This window comes from Macrobrachium nipponense, chromosome 30, assembly GCF_015104395.2.
Source record: "Macrobrachium nipponense isolate FS-2020 chromosome 30, ASM1510439v2, whole genome shotgun sequence".
Classification (NCBI taxonomy): Eukaryota; Metazoa; Arthropoda; class Malacostraca; order Decapoda; family Palaemonidae; genus Macrobrachium; species Macrobrachium nipponense.
In genome coordinates this window covers 72,977,754-73,004,208 of record NC_087218.1, presented here as the reverse complement: position 1 = coordinate 73,004,208, position 26,455 = coordinate 72,977,754, and the positions used below count along the sequence as shown (strand labels likewise).

Genomic DNA, 26,455 nt, shown 5'->3' with positions numbered 1-26,455 from the left:
ATGCCTACTAGGCTCCGAGCATCCGTCAAAAGGAGAGTGGCCACCAGGCGAAGAACTCTTCCTTCGCTCCTGACGAAAACTAGGCTCTTGACGTCTGTCAAGCTCTTGACGCCTAACTGAAGAGGAGCGGAAATCCTGAGGAGAGAGCCTGCCTGGCTCCTTACGCCTTACATGCTCACAACTCTTGCTGGGAAGAGAGGAGAGCCTACTCGGAGAAAGATCCCGAGCTTCAGCCTGCACTTCTGACCTCCTACTAACAGGCTCAAAAGCTCTTCTAGCCAAAGGAGATTTAGCCGAAGGAACGTTCTTAGACTTCTTCACCGGAAGTGAGGCGTCCTTCGACGATGAGAAGTCCCGGCAATAGACTCCGCTAAAGCCGCAATCTGCGCCTGCAGACCCGCCAGGATACGCGCAGGAGATCTCTTAAAAACTGCCTCTACAGGGGACGAAGTCCGGCCAGAGCGAACAGGAGAAGCGTAACCGACGAAATCTTGGTTCTCTTGCGTTCCACCTTCTGGCTCTTCCGCGAAGGATTCGGGGCTGGAAAGGAAGGAAGGGCGCAAGGATCCTTCCAGGGCCTCTTGAGAGGGCGAGACGACTCCGATGCGCTCCATCTACGCTGAGGAGAAGGCGACGAAGATGATGAGAAGCACTGGCGCAATAACTCCTTCTTGGATCGATCCAAGGCAGCCTGGGAACGAGCAACAGGAACTGCCAGAGGGGACGCCTGACCAGTGGGGGTTCTCCCTAACCTTCCTGCGGCTTTCGACTTTGCCTCCTCCACTGGGTCTGGGAGTCTGGAAGAGGTCTAGGCCTGGAAGCGTTAGTGAGCCGGTCAGACGCACCCTCCACTGCACTAGGGGCAACTGCACTGATCACTTGCACTATCATCACTCTTACCTTGTCGAGAGCGAGCGAGGCTCTCCTTACTCCTGATCGAGGCTCTCCCAGAAGCAACTTCCGAAAACGAATCTTCGGGTTCAAAGCTGGGCGCAGGGGCTGAAACCGGAGAAGGAACTACTTCTACTACAGGATTCTCAGCGTCAACTTCACTCACCTCGATCTACTAGAACTCTTTGAAGAAGCCTTGCGCACCCTATCCTTCTCTAACTTTCTCACATAAGAAGAGAGAGCCTTCCAACCATCCTCATCCAAATTCCACACTCTTTGCAAGGGTTAATAAAAGAGCATTCATTCCCTCTACACGACTCACATACCGAGTGAGGATCTAATGCAGCTTTAGGAAGCCTAACTTTACATTCCTTCTCAGAACAAACCCTAAATAAACTAGGTTTCTTAACTTCAGAATCATCCATGATTATAGATATGTAAGAGAAATCCAAAAGAAAAATCAAAAAAACAGTCCAAAAAGCGTATGCCAAGCCAACAAACAAAGGGTACTTCACCAAAATCCAAATCGTCGGCAACGAGAACGAATTTTAACTATCGTAAGGACTGAACAACAGGTGTTGTCCAGCCAGGCGACAGAAAATAATCTACAAGAAAGGTGGGGACTGGTTCTTACACCCGCCTCCCAGCGGCGGGTAAGGTAGATCACCTGACCTACCTGTAGCGTGTGCCGCGAGTTTTTGAATTTTCTGTCGTGACGTCAGAGACCTAAGCTAAGTATATATCTGGCAGGGAAGTTCATGTACAAAATAATAAGACATAAAAGAGAAGAGAACAAACTAATATTATTTGCAAAACTGGAAAATCATTCCTAAAATGCAAACATAACACAAATGAATTGTTAAGATACAATAAAGTTTTACACATACTTACCTGGCAGATATATACTTAGCTTATGTCTCTGACGTCCGACAGAATTCAAAAACTCGCGGCACACGCTAGCAGGTAGGTCCAGGTGATCACCCCCTACCGCCGCTGGGTGGCGGTAATAGGAATCATTCCCGTTTTCTGACAGAATTTTTCTTCCCCCTATCTCCTGAGGGGAGGATGGGTGGGCCATTAAACGTATATATCTGCCAGGTAAGTATGTGTAAAACTTTATTGTATCTTAACAATTTCATTTTTACACATGCAACTTACCCGGCAGATATATACTTAGCTGATTGGCACCCTTGGAGGAGGGTAAGAGATAGTTACTCAATATGAATAGCAATTCCAAAAAAACAAAAAAAGGGAAAACAACTTTTGTTGTAGGTACTATAAATAAACTTAAATACCTTGATTCCTACCTTATTTTGGGCAGCAGAAGACTTCATGAGTACTGTCTATGAGTCTTGCTTGCCTCAAGAGTTCCAGTGAGGATGAGACCTATCACTGAGAACCCTTCTGGATCATGTCAATGGGGGCGAGCCCGCTTACTCGACAGAGCCTTATTTGGATCATACCAATGGGGCCTATCCCACTTACATGGTAGAGCCTTCACCTTTGTCGTATCAACGGGGACTAACCCTCTTACAAGACAGAGCCTAGGTCCAAATAAAAACATTACAAGGAGCATGAAAACAACCAATCTCGACCACCTGACCACACTACTTTGTTATACACTACGAATTGAAAATGGTACTTTTTCCTGACCACTTTCAATCGACCATAAAAACAACACCACAAGATTAAAATTCCTAATCTATCTAAACTAAGCTAGATTGGTTTCAGCCCCCTGTCCCAGCACCGAATCCGCAGACACGTAAGGTCCGAGAGAGAAGCACTTATCATAAAGTCACACGACATCTCTCAAATAGTTAGACGCAAACACAGAATTGCATCTCCAATATGTGGATCCAATTAAGTCGTTTAACGACATATTCTTGTGGAAAGCTAATGAGGTTGCTACGGCTCTGACCTCATGCGCTTTCACTCTCAGCTGCCCGAGGTATTCCTCTTCACAGGCAATATGTGCTTCTTTAATAGTTTCTCTGATAAAGAATGCCTGTGCATTCTTTGACATCGTTCTTCTCGGATCTCTTACCGAGCACCAAAGGCTCTCTGAGTTTCCTCCCATTTGTTTTTTTCCTCTCTAGATAGAACTTGAGGATCCATTACCGGACACAAGGTTCTCTCTATTTCTCTCCCTACCAGGGAAGTCAATCCTTTAACTTCAAACGTCCTTGGCAAGGCTTAGAAGGATTCTCATTTTTTGCTAAAAATAGGGGTTAAATGAACACACTGCAGAATCCTTCCTGAAGCCCACTGTGCCTTCTAAAGCCTGGAGTTCACTAATCCTTTTAGCTGATGCTAATGCAGAGAAAAAATCGTATTTTCTAGTCAAGTCTCTGAACGTTGAGTTATTGGGAGGTTCAAATTTCTCTGACATGAGAAACCTCAGTACCACATCCAGGTTCCAGCTGGGTGGTCTCGGCTGTCTTGGACTTCGAAGTCTCAAATGATTTAATCAAATCGTGTAAATCTTTGTCATCCGTGATGTTTAGCCCTGTATGTCTAAACACCAAGGAAAGCATACTTTTATAACCTTTTATAGTCGAGACTGCAAGGTTACATTTTAGTCTCAAATATAAGAGGAAATCTGCTATTTCCGTCACAGAGGTACTGGAAGAGGATACATTCTTTGATTCCTGGCCCACCTTCGGAACACTTCCCACTTCGACTGGTACACGCGTATAGTTGACGGTCTCCTGGCCCTTGCAATTGCCTTTGCAGAAACAGCGCGTGCAAAACCCCTTCGCTCTGACGAGTCCTTCGACAGTCTGAAGGCAGTCAGACCGAGCGCGGGGAGGTTTTTGTGGTATCTGTCGAGTGGGGCTGTCTGAGAAGATCGTTCCGTAAAGGAAGGTACCTTGGAAAATCTATCATCCATTCCAGTACCTCGTGAACCACTCTTGAGCTGGCCAAAATGGGGCGATTAGGGTCAATTTTACTCCTTTCGTCAGGACAAACTTCCTTATTACGTTTTCCTATGATCTTGAAAGGAGGAAAAGCGTAGCCGCTATTCCTTCCCAATTTAGGAGGAGGCCGTCTATCGCTACTGCTCTTGGATCTGAAATCGGAGAGCAGTAGTTCTCCAGCCTGGCATTCCAATGAGTTGCAAACAGGTCTATGTTTGACCTTCCCCATAGGTTCCCAAATTTGATTGCAGACCTCTGAGTGTAGAGTCCACTCCTGTGGAAATGACTTGATCTCTCCTGCTCAACAAGTCTGCTCTGACGTTTTTCTCGCTTGTATAAACCTCGTCAAAGAGTGTGATGTTCCGCTCCTTTGACCATAGAGAAGCTCTTTCGCCTTCTTGTACAGTGAGAGGGAGTGAGTCCCCCCCCCTGTTTTCTTATGTAGGCTAGAGCTGTCGTGTTGTCGGAATTTACCTGCAACACTGAGTTTGCGACTTGGGCTTCCCACTGCCTGAGAGCCAGAGGTACTGCCACTAACTCTTTCTCGTTGATGTGCCAGGACACCTGTTCCCCACTCCAGTGCCTGACACTTCTCTCGGGCCCAACGTCGCCCCCCATCCCGTTTCTCCCGATGCGTCTGTAAACAACACTAGGGAGGGGTTCGGTAACTGCAGCGATAGTCCTCGTTCAGTCTGCCTGGTTCTAACCACCAGCTGAGTTTTTCTTTATCTCTCTGGACAGAGGAAAAGATTCCCACAGATCTTGATTCTTCTGGTCCCAATTCTCCTTCAAGAAGAATTGAAGAGGTCTTATGTGAAGCCCTCCCTAGAGAAACGAACTGTTCAATGAGGAGAGGGTCCCAGAAGACTCAACCATTCCCTCGCGGAACATTGTTTCTTCTAGGAAGGTCTTCACTTTTAGAATGCACCGTTCCTGTCTTTCTATGGACGGAAACACTTGAAAACCCCCCCCAGAATCCATCAGAATCCCCAGATAGACAATGCTTTGCTGGGGATCATCTGGGATTTCCCGAGGTTCACTAACAGTCCCAGAGACTGAGTCAAGTCCAACGTTGATCTTAGGTCCTCCAGACACTGATCCCTGGATTTGCGAGCGAATCAACCAATCGTCGAGATACAGCGATATCCTTATTCCTTTTAAAATGCAGCCAATGTGCTACATTTTCATCAATCCCGTGAAAACTTGGGGAGCTGTGGGAAATACCGAAACAAAGGGCGCGAAAACTGATATACTTGGCCCTGTATCATAAATCTTAGATACCTTCTGGACGAGGGATGGATGGGTACATGAAAGTATGGCATCTTGGAGATCCAATGACACCATCCAATCTCCTTTTCTTAGCGCTGAAAGAACTGACGACGTCGTCTCCATCGTGAACGTTGTTTTGATCACAAAAGTGATTCAGAGCGCTTACGTCCAGCACTGGTCTCCCATCCCCAGAGGCTTTTGGTACCAGAAAGAGGCGATTGTAAAATCCTGGTGAATGAATGTCTAATACCTTTTCTATCGCCTTCTTTTCTAGCATCTGTTGCACAGATGTAATAGTGCTTGGTTTTTTTAAAGGATCTCTGTATCTTGCCGCTAACTCCCTTGGAGTGGATGTTAAGGGGCGGTTTTTTCCCTGAAGGGGATCAGGTATCCTCCTCTCGTAGGATCGAGAGGGAACCAGTTGTCGCCCCTCTCTGAGCCCAGACTTTCGCGAACCTCAAAAGTCTGGCTCCTACTGGAGTCTGGAGGATCCTATCTCACTGCGGCTTCGAGAATGCCTTCGAGAAGATCTTCCTCTCTTGAACGGCCTTCTACTATTAGTTGCGGGTCTTGAGGTTGTTCTTCTCGAAAGGGCTGTTGAAAGACACCTTATTCGCTGTTCCCTCTCTCTTAGCCATCGGCACAGCCGGTTTAAGCCTCTTGGAGGACTGAGCAAGAAGATCCTGCTTGTAGCTTTCTCCGACAGTGATCTGGAAATGTCCTCACTGTCTCCTGAGGAAAAAGGTATTCCGAGAGTGGAGAAAAAAGCAAAGAGGATCTCTGTAATGGCGAAACAGACTTGGAGAGAAACGAGCTATAAACTGATCTCTTTTTGAGCACTCTGCTCCAAAGAGAGATGCTACTTCTGTGGATCCATCCATGACTGCCTTGTCCAAGCATGAAAGGACACTTGATAACACCTCCATAGTCACGAACTCCGGATCTTGCGCTCTTTTTGCTAGAGCTCTAAGGCCCAATCCATGAAGTTGAAGACTTCAAGTGTGCGAAATAGACCCTTGAGTAAATGGTCCATCTCGCACATTCCCCAAGACGCTTTAGCCGACAGTAGAGAGCGTCTTCTAGAAGATTCTACTAGAGCAGAAAAATCCGCGTTTGCGGAAGCCGGAAGGCCTAACCCCATGGGTTCCTTCGTGTCGTACCAGACACCCGGCTTACCTGTCAATCTAGACGGAGGACACAAAAACACCGTCTTACCTGCCTCCTTCTTAACCAGGAGCCAGTTCTCCAGATTCTTGATGGCCTTCCTCATAGATAGAGTTGGCCGCATCTTGACAAAAGAGGGGGATTTTGCCAACTTAGTACTTGATAGCAGAGATCCCGGAGAAGGAGGATCAGCTGAACACAGCGAGTCCCCAAACTCCTGAAGAAGTAATGCAGAAAGTCTCTTATAATCAGAGACTCCTACTTCTTTCGTCTCTTCCTCCTCCGAGACTTCCTCCAAAGTTACATTCGGAGAGGGAGACTTCTTCGGTGAAGAAGTCCTGGCAGGTATGCGACTCTTATCCTTCAAGAGCTCGTTCCGAAGGAGCCGCCAGTTCAATACCCGAGATAGTTTCCTCGGTAAAGAACAAAACTCCGCTTTATTCTCTCCCTAGGTTCTTGATACCTACTAGGGGAGGATCTAGAGCCTGAGTTATTAGGCTCTTGGCGCCTATCCGGAGAAACACTCGTTTCTATTTCTCGAGCGCCTACTATGAGTAGGGCGCGAATCCAAAGTCAGGATCCTTTCAGGCTCTTGGCGCCTGTGAGGAGAGGCGCTTGCGCCTACTCTTCTGTGACTCCTTAGGAGTAGGGAGCGCGCCTGACAAAAGGCTCCTTCAGGCTCCTGAATCTTACGAGGAGAGGCGTCAGAGCCTACTCCCGATCTACCAGGATTAGGGCGCAAATCCCTGGAAAGGCTCTTTTTAGGCTCTTGCTGCCTTTGAGGCGAAGCGCTTGCGCTACTCTTGATCGTCTTACAGGAGTAGGGCGCCGATCCTCGATTAGCTCCTTTAGGCTCTCGACGCTGCTAGGAGAAACGGTAAGCGTCCGCTCTAGATACTCTTCCAGGAGTAGGGCGCGAACCCCTGTTTAGGTTCTTCGTTAGAATATTGGAACCTACTAGGAGAGGCGCTTGACTCCCTTGAAGAAAGCCTATCATAAGGTCTCGAGTAACTTAACGAGACTCGATCATCCAGGCGTCCTATCGAACGTTGGCGCCTTCTAGAAAAATCATCCCTTAGAAGGAAGAGCCTTTCTCGCTTCTATCTCTCTTAGTAGAGCGCTCTCGTTTTCTTTCCTACCACTTGCAGAGGAGATCTACTCCTCGGAGATCGTTCCTGCCGTCTTTGCGCTATGACTCCTAGCTTCCAAGCTTCTACGAGGAGAATACCATCTTCCCTGTCTCGACGAAGTTTCAAAGGAGGCGTCTATCTAGGAGCGAATAGGCTACTTACTGGAGAAGATCGTCTATCATACTCCATCCTTCCTAACCGACCCTCTTAAACTGGAAGAGAGGCGTCCTTCCTGGCGAGAAGGCTCCTTGCGCCTACTAGTCGAAAGCGAGCCTACTAAAGAAAGAGATTCTCTTGGAGGTCCAACAGAATCTCTTAGTAGATGACCGAATCCCTTCTGGAGAGGATTCCGGATCCTTCATAGCCTTCTTAGGCGCAGGAGAATACTCCGGAAAAGGCTCGGGCTGGAGTCAAGAGCGCCTACTCCTGGAGGTTTCCAGGCTCTCTGAGAGGGCGGTGATTTGGAAGAAGAGCTCCATCCTCGTTTAGGAGAGGACGAATCAGTCGGAAAAACACTTCCTTAAGAGGCTTTTCCTATAGCTCTCTATAGCAGCCTGGGACGAGTCTACAGGACCTGCATAAGGGACGCCTGACCGTTGGGGATACTCTACACCCCCTTGCGGCTTTCGACATTCCTCCTCCATGGGCATGGGAGTCTGAAAGAGGCTAGGCCTAGGAGCGATGCGGAGTCGGTCAGACGCCCCCTCACTGCATGGGGACACTGCACTTATCACTAGACACTTCACCCTTACCTTGGTTTATATCTCGCAATTGCTGTTGCAAATTGCGGATTGAAGCTTCCACAGCGGCTCTCTCGGCAGACACATCTGCGGGTTCGCTGCGGGGGGAAGGAGCTGAAACCAAAAAGGAAGATGGCGAAGCTACTGCAGGGTTAGAAATACTATCCTGTTCCGCAGAACAGGATCTTACTTGAACTTCTAGCTGAAGCTTTTCTAATCCTATCCTTTTCTAACTTTCTAACATACGAGTTAGTTCTTTCCATTGTAATTCAGTTAAGTTCTCACATACATCACGTATCCTTAACCGAACAATCCCTCCCCCTACATTTTACACAAACAGTGTGAGGGTCCAAAGAAGCCTTAGGCAACCTCACCTTGCATCCCTCATTTACACATACTCTAAACAGAGTTCCAGGTGTTAAATCGGGACATAATTACTAACTAAATCCAACACAAAGCGTATGCCAACAACCAAAGATCAAATACTTCCCAAATAATCCTCGGCGAAGCAAGCAAGAAATTATAAGCAGGAGCTACCAACAAAGTTGTTGTCAGCACCGGCGACAGAAAAATTCTGTCAGAAAACGGGAATGATTCCTATTACCGCCACCCAGCGGCGGTAGGGGGTGATCACCTGACCTACCTGTAGCGTGTGCCGCGAGTTTTGAATTCTGTCGGACGTCAGAGACATAAGCTAAGTATATATCTGCCGGGTAAGTTGCATGTGTAAAAACAGAATTTCTAGTGTCATAATTGAAGAATTTGCAACTTGCAATGCCGTAAAGTTAATTTGAAACACAGCATACATGGGAAGCTGTTTAATGGATGGAATCACTTAAAAATAAAACTCATAGGACTCCAATAATTATTACTTACGTCTTTTCTTGTGATTCGCTTTCTCCTGATTTATGACTGCATCCAATTAGATATTCTTCTCTGTATTTCCTCTAGTCTGTAAAATATACATTTCATAAAAATATGCAAAGACAGGATATTAGCTAACATATAAAGGTAATGTTAACTTCAGTAATATGCACAGGTAAAAGCAAAGTTCTAGCATTAGGGATGAACAAAAACAAATTTTAAGAGATTTTGTAATTTTTCCTTGGTATACAAAACCCGCTAAAATTATTTAGGAGATTCCAAAGGATGTTCCTAAACAAATACAAAGGCTCAAATTTGCAGAGGAACTTTCAGATAAGCTAACCATGAATTACAATTAATGTAAAATGTAATGTATATGCCAGCATATAAGCTAAAATTTCAACCTTAAAAAAAATCTCCCACAAAAGCAGGTAAATCAAGTGAATCACTAGCGACACAGGTATCCACTGTAAATGAAACAACTGTAATTACAGGCAATTACCATAAGTAATTACCATATAATTGGGCATTAGGATGAGTGCTCTCACTTTGTTACAGTTTTTTCCAGGGTACCATTATTCAAAGTTATCACAAGACTCCATCCTGCTACACCAATTATTGGTAAAATAAAAGGAGTACCAGCATGAAGCTTAGTTCAAGTTGAAAGCAGTAAACTCTGCAAAGGAACATAAATAACTACGCTTATACTTCATCAGCTGATAGTGTTGAAGGGTTAAAGTTACCAGATGAGAATAGCATCAAACATATAGATGAGACAGGATACAAATACCTGAGAATAACAGGAGAGGATATAAAACACTAAGAGATGAAGGACATGATCAGGAAAGAATATATGCAGACTTAAGGCGATACTCAAGTCAAAACTCAATGCCGGAAATATGATGAAAGCCATAAACAAAGACAGTACCAGTAATCAGATACAGCGCAGTAGTGGAGTGGACGAAGACTGAATTCTGCAGCATAGGCCAAAGCACTAGGAAACATGACAATACACAAAGCACTACACCCAAGAGCAAATATGGACAGACTATGCATAACACGAAAGAAAGGAGGGTGAGGACTGAGCATAGAGGACTGCGTCAACATCGAGAGTAGTGAAAACAAGTGGCTCAGGAGTGCATGGGAAGGACCGATAAAAGTAGAAGACCCAGAAATATGCAGACAGGAGAATGACAAACAGAAAGGAAGAATGGACCAACAAACCAATGCACAAACAGTAAACAAGACAAACTAAAAAACTGGCCAGCGATGAAAACATGGCAATGGCTACAGAGGGGAGAGCGCAAGAAAGAAATGGAAGGAATGCTAACAGCGGCACAAGATCTGGCCCTAAGAACAAGATATATTCAAAGAATGATAGATGGAAATAACATCTCACCCATATGTAGGAAATGCAATTTGAAAAACGAGACCAACATAGCAAGCGAATGTCTTGGGCTTGCACAGAACCAGTACAAAAAGAGGCATGATTCAGTAGCAAAAGCCCTCCACTGGAGCCTGTGCAAGAAACACCAGCTAGCTTGCAACAATAACTGGTACGAACACCAACCTGAAGGAGTGATATAAAACAATCAAGCAAAGATCCTCTGGGACTACGGCATCAAAACAGATAGGGTGATATGTGCAAATTGACCAGATATGATGTTGATTGACAAAACCAAGAAGAAAGTATCACTCACTGAGGTTGCAATACCATGGGACAGAAGAGCAGACGAGAAAGAAACAGAAAAACTGATAAGTATCAAGACCTGAGATTAGAAATGAGAAGGATATGGGATATGACAGTGGGGTTAAAAACATTGGTGATAATCTTCAACCAAACACTTTTAATGTGACATAGCTTGTAGAGCAGAGATCCAATGTAGCAATATAAAAATATAATCCTTAATTACCAAGACTTACTTTGACAGGCAGTTCCCGGTTATCAACAGGGGTTCTGTTCTTGGTGGGATGCTGATGAGCAAAAAACCGCCATTAACCAAAACTCGGCAATTTAGGACTTATTGCACCAAGTTTCAGTTAATGGTGCTGATTGATAACTGGTTGACAGCGCTGATAACCGGTTAGCGGTGCTGATAAACAGTTAGCGCCACTGATAACCGGTTAATGGCGCTGATAACCAGTTAATGGCACTGATAAACGGTTATCGTTGCTGATAATCGGTTAATGGCGGTGATAACCGGTTAATGGCGCCTCTGCAAGGTATCTTATGGTGCCATAACTCTATTATTGGCATCTTCTGGAGCCAATAACCGAAACCCGGTCTGTTATGGCACCAGAACTTGATGATTTTATGGCGCTAGACAAGTATACAAGCGCCATAAAACCGGATCATCATTAACCGAGTCCGCTGATAACCGGAGACTGCTGCCTGAGTTTGACGTCAAAACCACCATAAAACTTACTGCTTTTCAAGCTGAGATATACGATGTTTCAAACTGTCTCTTTCTTCCGTAAGATTTTTTATTTGGTTTTCTAAATCGGTAACCTTTGCATCACTTTCATCTTTACGAGCCTGTACTGTACGCATAGAACGGGACCTTGTGAGCCGATCAGGCTTTTGCGGCTGAAATAAAAAAAAAAAAATATAAGATTAAATCTAGATAACTCAAAACAAGTTATCTCCTACATGCAATTAAATATAAAAAGTACCCTTGTTTGTGACCATATGGTTTAGTCCTGGAACTCCATTCTTGGAGACATGAGAACCTGCTACTTAGACCAATCTCCATTCCAGGTTCTTGGAATAGAGATACAAGTTATGGAGGGCAGGAAATTTTTCTAAAACTTAAATATTCTTTTATACATACATACATTATATTCTTCTGAGTATGACAACATTAAAACACCTGACTATAAACTGAAGTACAGGCAGTCCCCAGGTTACGACGGATTCGGCTTACGACGTTCCGAGGTTAAGGCGCTTTTCGATTATATTCATCAGAAATTATTTCCAGGGTTACGACACCTACAACGCCGATCTCACAGAAGAAATATGACACTAAAAATGCAAAATAATCAATATTTGAAGGGTTTTTAGATGAAAAATGCAATAAGAATGCAGTTTATATAGTTTTGAATGCAATCAAAGCATTAAAAGTAAGATTTTCTTAGTATATTTTACAATGTTCCGGCTTACAACGATTTTCGGCTTACGACACATCTCAAGATAGAACCTCCGTCATAACCCGGGGACTGCCTGTACTATATAAATATAATACCCATGACAGTTTTTGTAACTGGTTTACATGGAACATAATAAAATCATTAGATAAAATTATCATTGATATTGCAATGTGATAAATCTGTAAACTCTCCAGCTCTAAAAGTTTTAGTACATGCCTAAACATCAGATATACTTCCATCAACAGTTGGGCCCACTAATATACCTAAATTTCTGTGTCATAATTCACAGTATACAATATACAGAAACCACAGACAAAAGAGATGCATCATAAAATTCTGACCTAATCATCTATTATTATGAATTTATTAATAATAAAACACAAGACTGAATTTCACATATAAATCTAAAGCTTGAGTGCTGTACTATAGTACAATATATACATTGATAACAGGCTCCAATGAAACTGTTCCTTTTGAAGATAAACTCCACTGGGTTTCTTTATAGTAAACAACGATTTGATAACTACGTACTCCTTTTGTCAGAGTATTTTTCTTTTTACAGTTACTAGCATAGTGATCAACACACAATGTCTATGCAGGAAATGCAATGAAAATTATCCATAAATATTGAAAAGATATAAGTACAGGTATCCCCAAAGCATGAATATACTTGTTTATCTAGAAAATTTATCTAACCAGCCTAGGAAAATTATTACTGAGCAAACAACTAAAGCTGATAAAAAAAATATCTTTAAAAGTTCTATGGTAATCTGAAAAAACTTTCAATGAATGCTAAACCAATAAAATTGTGTTCCCAGGTACAGGCTAATACAACACACCAAACAATGTACATAAAAACAATTAATTGCTCATAATTAAATATCAAGCATATCGAGTATATACTATACGTACTACTATTGTATATAGTATTTAGAATTAAGTGCATATAAGAAAAACCTCATCATAGAATATAAACATTCCCTGGTGAAGCCACATGAATTGAACCAGGCATTCCCTCACTGAGAAGGTACCTAGTGGTACTGACGACTTTTTTATTTCCAGAGACAATAATAATAATCACCCCTTCAGACTATGATCAGAAGTAAAGGTATATGTAAACCAACAACTTACATCAGAAAAATGAGAATGATAAAGCCTAAAAAGAATATTTATGCAAAATACAGTAGTTTACACAGTACTACAATGATTGTCATTAGATATGAAATAGGCATTACAATATACATGCATCACATCAAGCCTTTAATATTATCTATGAGTTGCAAAGTAAAGTACAATGCTATAATCAGATACAATAATTCCAGGCATTCATTATCAATAAACTTGCAACTCACACTTAGAAATACACCATTGCCAGAGGTTGTTGATGTGCTGGAACAAGTAGATGAATTTAGTCTGGCTGATGATGTGGAGCGTTGCTTACTTGGAGATGTTACTAATGAACCAGTGTATGTTCCTGGGCCTGGAGTTACCTAAGAAGTACAAAAAATCATCAAGTGAGTTACAATTCTTGAACATAACTTGGTGTGCTGGCCATCCTTAATATAAATGCAAGTACTATCTGTATAATACATACTAATTAATGAAAACCTGATCCACAAATATGAAGGATAAGAGCAATAATGAACATGTATGTAATCTACATGTGATTTTACAAGTAATGAAAACAAAAGCAAACTGTTTGTTTCACATAATTCCAAACTTAAGTACATGTGCATTTCTCATTAAGTACAAGGCACAGAGTAGACAACAGTAAATACTGTATAAATTAAAGACCTTTTACATTAATTACCCTATGTTTCCTGTTCACATACCTTTGTTCCAAATCTCTTTGTAATTATAGCGAAAACAAAGAAAATTTTTACAGAAACTTTACCTCTTTGGCGTTCTGCCATCGGTCTGATTTATCTAAGGTGACTGACGAGGTGGTTCCTTTATTTATTTTTGGGTTGTATGCTGTGGGAGGGGGGGCACATCCTGAAAGAATCAATACAGGTAAACAAGCATTTAAAAGAGGAAGACACCATATATATATACTATGTACTAAAACTACTATATATATACTCTACAGTAGTAACATTTAGCTGTTTATGATTGGTATTACAAACAAAAAATCTAAATACTAACAGTTCCTGATACCAAAACAAATAACTTTCATATATACATCATCATCATCACGCCACAACCCAAAGAAGCTGAACCAGTGACCCTGTAGTCCCACATGGACGCCACACACCTCCATTGCACTGGCCAGCTAATCTCTTCACAATAACAACTATGCGTGCAAACTCGTGGACACAAAAAACACAACGTGCTTCACACATCTTTTTTACATATATCTCCTTTCTTTTATGGTCATGTTAAATGAATTGTCATCATCATATGCATGACATTTAACATCATCATATGCATGACAATGTCAGCATTTCAGCCATATGTATCTTAACTTTAGTCATGTCTTGTGTATCAGTTCATATGTATATTTCCATCTGTCAAAAAACACTAATACAAATGAATGTGCATGACCTCTGTTTTTGATCGCCTGGTGTTAGGCACTACATTTCCATTCACAATAGCTATTGACCTGTCTGTCCGTTATCTGAATAAATCAGCAAGTTTGTAGACGCCTCTTACTCACGCATTTGCTTCATTGGTGACCATAGAGCATCCAACTACCAAGTGTACAGTACTACAATGCAAACTGATATAGTAAATCAAAATGGATGGTAAAATACATGTTTTAAAACTATTACTTACTTTTGAAACTATACTTTCTCCAATCACTTGCATCCTTGGACATATTATGGTTGTAACTTACCCATAAGATGCTATATGCCAGCTTTTCCTTATATGTGATTAGACAAGAACCAAACCACATATCCATAAAAAAAATTTTCTCAATTTCAACAAGAATACACAAAAGTGTTATCCATAATGAAAAGCAGATGAGATACCTCTACGTTAACCGTTTGGAATCCTTAGATGCGAATACTGAGGCAACTGCTTACTCACCAACATTTGGAACTAAACTCTCCAACATTTAGAACTAAATTTCCAAAATCTAGTAGCAACAGTACAAATTCCCACCTGACTTATAAATGATTACATTGCGCATTACTGTTCCACTCAATGATTTTGTCACGATGTACATCACAGTAATAAACTAATGAAGATGCAGTCGTTTGAAATTTCAAAACTGATCACAGTTTTAACTAATTAAGACATGGTTTTTTTGAAATTTCAAAACTGATCTCTATTTTCTGACATTATCCCTTTTTAGTTACAGACTTCCACTTAGGGAAAAGACTGTGATTATGTCATCCCTGTTGTGGAAAAATCATAATCACATACAATTACGAAGATAATTTTACCAATCAAGACAAAGGAAAGCTTGCATCCACACAACATTAAATGCTATAGAGAGATTTCATCGACTGCTTGGACTTAGCTGAAGGTTACATTTTTCACAGTGAAATACAATCTTTGCTAGATAGTCTAGATAGTGAACCCCCACGGGTTTTAACTCAGTATGTACTTGTATCCACCTTTGCAGCGTATTTAGTACAAACATAAACAAAAGACTGTAAATATAAAGTTAATGACCACCAAGAAATATTAGTTTTACTTGTTTGGTTTTATGTACAGCCCTCCAAGGATGATTCCATCTTTGGTGGACCATTGTACATTTTCTAAATAAGGTGCTTCATATATTTCATAACTGTTTTTTTGGTGTTTTCACATCAGTATGGTAGCTCCTGCATAATAGGAAGGTCTTTAGTGTTTTTTTTTAAATTTGCCTTCTTCTTGTATGATTTTCACTTCAGGCAGTATTTTGCTGAATAGTCTTGATGCATAATGTTCAAATGCTCCGTCACCTGACTTACAATTTGTTCTAGGTTCAAAAAGACAATAGCCTATGCTTCACTTGCATGTCTGATCACAATATTCTTATTAGGTCTAAAGAAACTTAAGGAGTTTTTTAACCCAAAACCCTTTGGGGGTCACTATCTAAAAAAGATCAATGAAATAAGAAAACATTTCCAACTATCACTCATCATGTAATTGTCTTCAACCACTAGCACTCAAATCTGAAGGTTCTTAAAAAATTTAATCTTCATATGTACCCAAACCTTCCAAAATGACAAAACTAGCCAACTCAGAAATCAACTGTTACTGTCCTTGGCTACCCAGAAGAATGGTATGCTTCTATATGCAATAAATTCTTTATGCTGCTAATCAATCCCCAACCTAAAATCACCAACTGCGCTTGTAGTATAAGGTAAGGTTGGATCTTGTTAGATATCAATTACTAATATTGTATAGCTGTGCATGAAATTACTTTACCCATTTCAGAATATCAAAATATTCTAATGTGAAATTTAATGCAAGAAATTGAAGTTGAAATTAATTGTATTGTATATATGCACAGTGATTGGCATAAAAATTTCTGCATGTTTTACAGGACAATTAATTTTCTGTAGCCCGCTGCAACTCATCTTATAATCTCTAGCTGGATATACATTTATGTTTAGCTAGGCTTCCAGGAAAATGAGGGTGTAACATGCTTACTTGCCTTGCTTAATTTGAATATCATATGAAATCGAAAAAAGCAGTTAGTACCAAGCCACAGGAGCCTTTAAAAATAATTTTTTGAGCCAATGTATATAGATACTGAATACAATTTAACATTCATCAATGCAAACAGGCATGGATCTTTGCTACAATAACCCAACCAAGGGTATTGGAGATTGCATCACTCCAAACTTAAATACCTTAAGGAAAGCAATGAATTAACCTCAGTTGGTGTTGGAGGTGATTAGGATTAATTAGAATGGATCCCCGTGAGCATAATATCTGAGCACATTTAAGGGGTCAAGGACAACAAGAACCCATCCCCATCAGGAAGAACACAGTAATATAAAATAAGTTATGTTATGAACAGTTAGATTAGAATGCAGGCATTATCATCCTTTCAATTACAGTCACCAATACCACATTTTTCATATAGAATTTAAAATGCTTCCTGTGTTTAGAGCAAAGGCTATTTCACTACTGCTATTAGTGTGACCTCTCCAATAACTCAATGGGGACTTACTGGTCCCTAATAAGTGCAGTACCCTTGGGGTTGGATTCTTGGTTTGGGCAAGATTTTACTGGTTAGGAGTTTGTTGGAGTCATAGGTATTCATTCAACCACTGGCACTGTATGAATCCATATTATTGAGATATTAATGTTGAAATGGAATAGAATATGAACTTTAGGCTTGAAGCCAAGCACTGGAATCAAGAGTGATTATTCACACTATTAAGAGTTTGGTTTTAGATAAATATGTATGGTGATGAATTTATAAATTAAACAAATGAAAATTATTTCATAACTATGATAAAAAGAAAAACTGATAGTCCCCATAAAAAAAGTGGTACGTATTTCTAAGTAAAAACTTGGAACGGACTGCAAGGAACAGTGATACAAATATGAAGGCCACTAGGAAATGGCAGGTCAAATGTATTTCACTGTGTTTAGTACTAGCCCTGGGTGGGGGAGTGGGGGGGATTTAATCACAGCCAACGGTTCCAAAGAAATACCCGAATTGGAGCTACTCAGTTCTACCAAAAATTTATAAATTTCTAAATTTGTATTTAGGGTACACATACCTAGGTAGGTAGATTTGTGGTGTAAAAAAAAAAGAAAATGTATATAAAATGCTTATATTCAAACTGCAAAAGCGTATATAGGCTACTACAAATAATTTATAAATTTGTATTTAGGGTACACATACCTAGGTAGATATGTGGTGTAAAAAAATGAAAATGTATACTAGTAGGTATATAAAATGCTTATAAACAACTGTAAAAGCGTATATAATACACTTGGCAATGTACTTTATGTAGTAGATAGGGCTGGCTTGCAAAGCCTAACCACGTACAATTTGAGCCTACGCTTCCCTCAGCTTCGTCGGTTGGCCTAGCCATTTCTGACCTGTTGGCTTACATTTCCTGAATCAACCAACATGTATTACCATTGATTGAAGTAAAATGTTATTGGTCCCTAAGACCACAATGATAGCAATTGCCTAACAGCATAGCGAAGGCTTCGCATACCCATCCTAGGTATAGGGTAACGTTTGTAGGGTAAAGCTCGGTTATATTACCCCGGCAAGCCTTGGCATCTAGATTCTGGCATTCTAGTCTAGCGTCTAGAGTTCATGGCTTAAAATATGGATTAACATAATTGAGATCAATTCAATTGACTAAGAGTGTTATTGCAAAGGGAAATTGTAACCCTCAATCAATGCTTGCTTCCTACATCCAGACATCCGCTGGTCTCATTTTCATTCATTTCATTGATATTAAAGCTTCTAATATAACGTTAACCACAGGACAATGCCATACTTACCAACTTCCTCGTTAAAACGCTTTATTTTGGCTTTGGAGAACATAATTTCGATGCAATGTCACTACAAACAAACAAAAATTCACTTTGAAATCCCGCACCACTATAAACAAGACGAGCGATTTAAACTGTATTAGCCAATCACGCACTTCGTACCCATGTCAGCTGGGATAGATGCCACTAACCTATATTAAATTTATTATTTAACGCAGAATTGTAGGATGTTTAATTTAATTTTTGGTAATTTTGAATTTAGATTTATTTTCATAAACAATATATTCTTACTAGGTGTGCTTCGTCTTTTACGGCATATTCAAATTAAAATATTGAGTGTCGGCGGCATTACCTGTTCTAACGGTAAGCGGATCATGGCGGTAACTTTAAATGTTACCATGATCTTTAATTGAACCTCAAAAAAATTACACGTTCGTTGTCAACATAATTTTGAAGAACTTCGGTTAGTTATAGCAAAACATAATTGAGAAATTGTGATATTTAATATATAATAATGATAAACTAGAAAAAAACGGTTTCGAAGAAATGTAGACGCACATAGTATTCTTTAGACCTTGGTCAAAAGTACACATTCCTCAACGAAAGACATCGACGGCGAGAATTAAATATTACAACGTTTCATAACAATTTTGAAAGACCTCCTTAACACTTTTGTCTGGTCCGAAACAATTCCGGAGGCAAACCGGTTTTGCAGGAATGAATGAAAAGTTTTGTCATCTTCGCGAAGACTTGGGCGTTTAAAAATATTTAAGTTTTTGTGCACATTCTTGATAGTTGTCTCTACAGCAACAATGGTGCAATAATTCTTTCCTCAACATATATCAAAATATCTCAGGGTTATTATTCCTTACTGGCGGCTATATAAAAAAGAAAAAGTCGGAGTCATTTAATGAATTCCCCGTATCTTGAAAAACTGAAAGCAGAATAGACATTTACCAGGAACTTTTAGTTTCAATCTTATTAATTATCTCATTAACTATCATAAAAACTGTAATCAACAAAATACCATACGGCCAGTAATGTTCACGTGGCTTACGAGAATACAAAGTAGGTACCTCTCAACAAATATAGGAAAGTATTAAAACTGCTCTATAAACAGTATACAAATTAAATTCATAATATTCTACATGGAATTACTGAGATGGCATTCGCGTCTGCATCCATCTTGTATATACTATCTATGTTTGTGCATTCGAGTGAATGGACATGTATATATGTAAGTAGCAAGTAGTATGCGGTATTTCTGACGATACGTCGACATTCAACGGATTGATATCTCTAGTTCTGCATTTGTTCTAGAACAATTGCAATAGAAAGGAGACGTTACGACATTACCAGTGGCGGCTCGTCAGTGGGAACTGTGGCAACCCCCTATGATATCATATATATGCACAAAATTATGAATATATACATGAATATGAGAAATTCCGTATAGATTATCAATGATCCTTAGAAAATGATTACCATTCTCTTGTTTTTGTAAATAAAAAAAACAAATGAATTGAAACAATATGTACTATTAGTGATAATGATCAAATCTATGACGAGACTAATGATATTATGTAATGCAGAATATTGAACTCAGTGGCGAGTTGCAGTAAATTGGAAAAAATATGATAACCACATTAATGTTGGTAAAATTCAAAATAATAGCTTCCGGCAGCGAGAGAGAGAGAGAGAGAGAGAGAGAGAGAGAGAGAGAGAGAGAGAGAGAGAGAGAGAGAGAGAATAAGAAAAAAATATGTAATAAACAGCACCCTTATGAATGATAGCCACGAGCCGCCACTGGCCATTACTGGATGAAGAAACCATTTTCAATGATAAACTTGTACGTAAGTGCTCGCTGTGTTGGACAGGCAAGTTGCGATGGCTGCTTACCAAGATTACTCATCCTAGAATTTTGGAAAATAAGTAGCGGTAGATCTACAGTATTATTCCGCGGCGGCCTAGAGTCCTAGACTATGGCAGTTGCGGTTTTCTATGCAGTTTTACCTCCTGAACAAGAATTTTATGTAATTTTTATTCGGACGACTGTAATTAACCCCCGGGGGTCAGTACTAAACACGGAGAAATACATTGGATGGCCCAATCCCTATAAATTATAGTGGATGTCGTATCCGCGGTTACGTTCTTTGCAGTACGTGCGGAACTATTCTGTAGAATTACCTAAGTGACTTCGCCTTGCAGAATGTCTATCTGCAAGAGTGCGTAAGTGGAAAACCAGTGAAGAGTCGTCGTGCCCCGCGAAACCCTGAAGCACAGCCAAAGCATAGGAAAGCAACCAACGAATACAGGCTGTCTTACGGTGATCAACAATTTGTTGTGCGTTTCAAGGGATTTTTTTAGCATTTGAACGTTTCTGAGACACGTGTCCGCACTCCGCAATGCATTACAGGCGGTATTGGCTGCGGGGAACGGGGATGCCCATGGGCGATCTGCGTGGCCGCCATCCCTGCCCCAAAAGAATCCCAGATGACGATGTTAACAGTGCTTGAACACATTCGTTCAATTTCCACGGTAACTATACTCTGGCTACAAAAGGTTGAGACTCGAGGGTGATCAGCACTTCTGCCACATTTTCTTAAACTCGTTCAAACTTTTCAGGAAAAAGGGTGACAATTTGGTAGATTTGGCAAAATTTTGAGCGGCTCTGCCATTTCCTCGTGTATTGATGATTAAGGGAAGTGACCGCGGGTCACACCGTGGTCACAGTAATAAGAGGATTGTCTCGATTGTCTGTCACCTCCCTCCATTCGTCGGTACAAAAGCAAAACTCGTAGATCAAAACATTATACTACTTGGGCCTTCCTATACATTTTTCGAGTTGCTTGATGCAAAATTTAATTAGGGCTATATATATACACACATATACATTATATATATATATATATATATATATATATATATATATATATATATATATATATATATGTAAGTGTTTACATAATAATAATATGGAATGTTAGTCCAATATATATAAAAGATTGCTTGCAGGAATGTGATCAGACTAGAGACGCTAAAGATGACGTATACAATAAGTATGTAGGCTAAGATAACATGCCGTCACCTGTAGTCATTCAATTGTTTTATAAACATTAGTCCAAGTCCCTGCTTGAGACAACTACCCCGACCTATAATTCAAACGGCCTACGTGATCTGTAGCGTGTCTCATTTTGATTTGTGTTCGTATGAAACTATGTCATTTGTATGTATGTTCATATGTTCGAACTACTGTCTGTTCCTTCATAACTTGTAACAGAGATGGTAGACAGGCAGAACAGAGTTAGCTATCGTCATTAGAAGACCTGTATCTCTTTACCTAAGCTTATCATGTAGAGAGAACAGAAGTAGCCATCATCATTGGCAGAAGCGATCAAGCTATCGTTATTAGAAGACTTGTACAATCATATCTGATCTTCAGCATGTAAAACTTCAGAAGAATACATATATAATTTTTATATTTCGTGTTTTCTACAAGAACCTCCTCACCATGAGTTTAACACATCGTCGTAATAACTCACAAGATAATACCGACTTCGTAAGTGATCTACAAACCCCCAGACCACTCCATGAAGATGGAAGTGCAATACCAACCGACTTAGCGTAAGATTATCGCTAGTCTAACATTACCTCATAGGGCGCCTTATCATACAAGGCACGAGCCCTAATTTATTTATATATATATATATATATATATACTATATATATATATATATATATATATATATATTATATACATATATATATATATATATACTATATTATATATAATATATATATATATATATATATATAAACCCAATTAAATTTTGCATGTGTGTATATATATGTGTCATATATATACCTTATATATATATATATATATATATATATATATATATATATATATATATATATATATATATATATATATAAGTAAATACGTTAAACGTAAGCTTACATACACATGGCATATATTACTTTAAAAAACGAAGTCACTGTGAATAAAAGCAAATAGCTGGACAGTACGCTCGTATATGTCCATTCTCCGGATTGACCTTAGCCTCAAGGAGGTTAATCCTGAAAACGTACCTTTTTGGATTAGGATTAAATACCTCCTTTGGCAAGATGGGAGACGTGTTAACGCTGCTAATTGCAGGAAAGTCTCAACCTTTCGTAGCTAGAGTATAGTTATAGAATATGTTCTCCAACCAACATGAAAACATATTCTATAACATTAACCATATTATTGTCTATTAATTGCACGAAAATTCTTATTTTCTTCATACCTAAACATATTTTCAATACTAAGTTTATCCACAAAATTAGCTCCTTGGTGCCTTGTCTTAAATTTTCCCGTCAAACTTCAAGGTACCTTTTTGGTAATCTTAACATTAAGAAACTGTATCGAATGTACCTATTTTGAATGACTGCGAATTACCTCGGCGAGAGGACGGTAACAATGTCTTTTTATAGGATGCAATTTCGTCGGATGAATCTGGGATTCAGGCCACCCTTAATAGATACCTGCAACATCTGCAATGAGCTGAGGGTCAAAATTTCGTAGGAAACTACAGATGATAAGGAAGCCCTACAGGAAAAGTAGCACCAGGATAAGGCTAAGAAAATGCAACAGTTTATGAAGAGATTCGCCAGAGAGATAATGACGATGATACCTTGAATAGCCTATAGCTATAGATCTCCAGCAGACCCTTCCCGTTCCTTGAATTTCTACCTCCAGTGCCCATTATCTCATGAAGGTGTTGATGTATAATCTGCATTCACAATTAAAAAGAAAATAAAAGTGAATTTTTCGTCTTACGGCTGGTAGGGGCGCCTTGGAAATTGTCTCCTGTATTCTCCGATGGATTGATGAGAAGAAGGCTAATGGCAACACTTGTACTAAACTTAATATTATTAGTGAAAATTGCGCAGGACAAAACAAAAACACTTTCTTAATTTGTATGTATTTGCGTGAAATTCATGCACGCAGGTTCAAGGAAATTAACCACTATTTCTTAGTGTCTGGCCATTCATGCATAGCTTGCCATCCTTCTTTCGCTAATGTTGAAAAGTCAATGGTAAATATTTATGACTTTAAAGGCTACTGCCAAGCCATAAAGTGTGCAACAACTGATGACCCAAAAGTGACTGTGATGAAACAAGACCATTTTTACGATTTGAAGTTATTACAAGAAAATATAACTCATCGTAAGCCTTTAAGTTTCATAGATGCTCGCAGATTTTGTTCAAAATCTGAATCTAGGTGGGGATACTGCCTCGCAATGAACCTGAACGACCCCCTGACTGCAGTGGGTTCTTGAGAGTTGCTTGATCAAGCAACTATCAAGAACCCACTTGCTTTTAATTTGGCCAATGCATCGTTGATGTGAAGTATTCTGAAGCCAGAGTAATAAAGGCAGACAAAGTTGCTCATCTGAAAAAGCTACTACCCTTTATTCCCGAAAGGGATGCACGGTACCTGAAGCACATTATAGACACTCAGGAGGATCTGGCTGGGGGATCTGCTGGGAGTGAGGAGGAGGAGGGGTACGATGATACGCACGACAACGACCTTCTCGATAATGATTATGGTGGAGTCCAGGGTCCTCCACTTCATCCCAATAATCCCCCAAGTCATCCATCATCGTCATCGTCATTATCGCCTTCATCAAAAGACTCTTCTACTACCATCATTCGTCGTGCGACCATCAGTTACTTCTTCATCAAACATACAAGAAGATCATCATCAGTATCAAGGTATTGTTATTATCATTGTTTTATCAATGTTGGTTTTAATACCCAAAATTATTTAATAATAAAATAACAATTATTATTATTATTATTCTGTTTTAAAAAGTTAATTTTTCTTTCAAGAACTAATGTGCTTGCCTCATATTTGCTTTATTATTATCACAGTCATTAGAAAATCATCATTATTATTATGCAAGTTATAATGTCGTGTTGTGTTTATTAATAATAATCTTGTTAGCATTGAATAGTATTGTTATTTAATCAGTGAAAAGAATTAATACCAAAGAATTTAATCACCCTTGTTTAAGTAAAAAATACTACCAGAGAAAGTTCACCTGCTGTTGGCTGTAAACTTTGTTTGAAAAGTTAAAAATACCAGAGAATGTTCACCTGTTTTGGTTAAAAATGTACCAGAGAAAATTCACCTGATTTGGTTGTTTGTTTAAAACGAAAAAAAAAAAACACCGAGAGTGTTCACCTGATGTTAATTGTTTGCTTAAAACGTAAATAATACCAGAGTGTTCACTGCAGTTGGTTGTTTGTTTAAAAAGTAAATAAATACCAGAGAGTGTTCACCTGCAGTTGGTTGTTTGTTTAAAACATAAACAATACTTGAGTATACACCTGCTGTTGGTTGTTTGTTTAAAACGAAATAAATACCAGAGTGAACACCTGCTGTTGGTAGTTTGTTTAAAACGTAAAAAACTCTAGTGAGTGTTCACTTACTGTTGGTTGTTTGTTAAAAACGAACAATATTCCTTAACAAGCATAGTACGAAATCGACATGATGCCACAGGTGGTTAGGCCTATAGTTACTGTCCGAGACGTTAAAAGTTTAGACGCAGCTCACAACTAACGAAACAAGAGAACGAACATGTATATTTACATTTTTCATAACCATTTATTTATAAAATTACATGTGGTTATGAGTAAAAAAATTAATTACCTGTACAAAATGGAAAGAATATAAAAAGATAAGCATGCGCAGATTCACCTTGGCTATCAAGACCACAAAATTTCATGCATATCTTGTCTGCCTTTTTTTTTTTTTCATGAGGATGAGATCGAAACGGGACATGGCTGCCAAAATCAAAATGAAACACTGCTATGAATAACCGCACTGTCTCTCTTTTAAGAGAATAAAACGAAGACTTGGGAAACACGGCTCCTCCGTTCATATTCTCTTCCTTTCATCTTACTTTCCACCCTCTCCTAACAATTGTTTTAACCTTATGAAGGTTATGTTCAAATTCCAGCATTCTTTAAACGGACAAACTATATTTCTTTCTCAATATATATATATATATATATATATATATATATATATATATATATATATATATATATAGATATATATATATATATATATATATATATATATGTGTGTGTGTGTGTGTGTGTGTGTGTATAGGTTTAAATAATATATATATATATATATATTATATATTTTATATTATCATATATATATACATCGTTACGTTAAGTTATCTCAGTTTAACCAGACCACTGAGCTGATTAACAGCTCACCTAGGACTGGCCCGAACGATTAGATATTGTTACGTGGCCAGGAACCAATTAGTTACCTAGCGACGGGATCCGAACCACACTATAGTAGTACCAATCTATTGTGAGGTTTTTTTGTGGGTTTTGTTGTCGAAAGTCATTTACGTGCTTTGCCAAACTTCCATTTTAAGGAAAATTTTATGGACATAGGTCGTTGTTATATGCCAAAACTGAAGGGAATTACTCTGAAATATTTGCTAAACATGGTTTTTATGTAGACAGTTGTTAATGATCAACATTCTTAAGTTTTTCAATATCATATTTGAGAAACGTGGCAAAAAAAACATGTTGCCACAGCTACAATCTCGATTCTCAGGTCAAGTATCGAAATCTGTATCTGTCAGTCAAGAACAATATACCCTTCGTTAATCTCTTAAGAATGGTCAAATCTTATAAGATGAGAGGTCCTTCATGGTGAAGGTAAGGATTAGCGGATGTAAAATATAGTTGGCGCTCAAACACGTGTGTGTTTGTGTGATGAAATGTTTGTTTAAAGATGTCTGTTATCTGAACTTTTCTATAAATTGAGAATTTGAATATGAAATTGTTTTTTTTTTCCATCTTTGATGTTAATTTTTTTTCCTTGTGTAGAACGTTCCAAGACAACAGT

General features: G+C 39.3%; 1 protein-coding gene and 1 long non-coding RNA gene across 2 annotated transcripts in view; one reads left to right on the top strand and one right to left on the bottom strand.

Annotated features, from left to right (window-relative positions):
- The window catches only part of LOC135202601 (uncharacterized), a 46,872-nt gene that overhangs the window by 4,578 nt on the left and 15,839 nt on the right, over window positions 1-26,455 (top strand). The window lies entirely within an intron of this gene.
- On the bottom strand, window positions 8,989-18,681 carry LOC135202085 (hyaluronan mediated motility receptor-like). The gene is made up of 5 exons (XM_064231338.1): window positions 18,538-18,681; window positions 14,018-14,118; window positions 13,476-13,613; window positions 11,403-11,563; window positions 8,989-9,064 (listed from the first exon to the last, which is right to left on the bottom strand). Exons 1-5 carry the CDS (start codon window positions 18,578-18,580, stop codon window positions 9,019-9,021), a joined length of 489 nt encoding a protein of 162 aa, XP_064087408.1. The 5' UTR covers window positions 18,581-18,681; the 3' UTR covers window positions 8,989-9,018.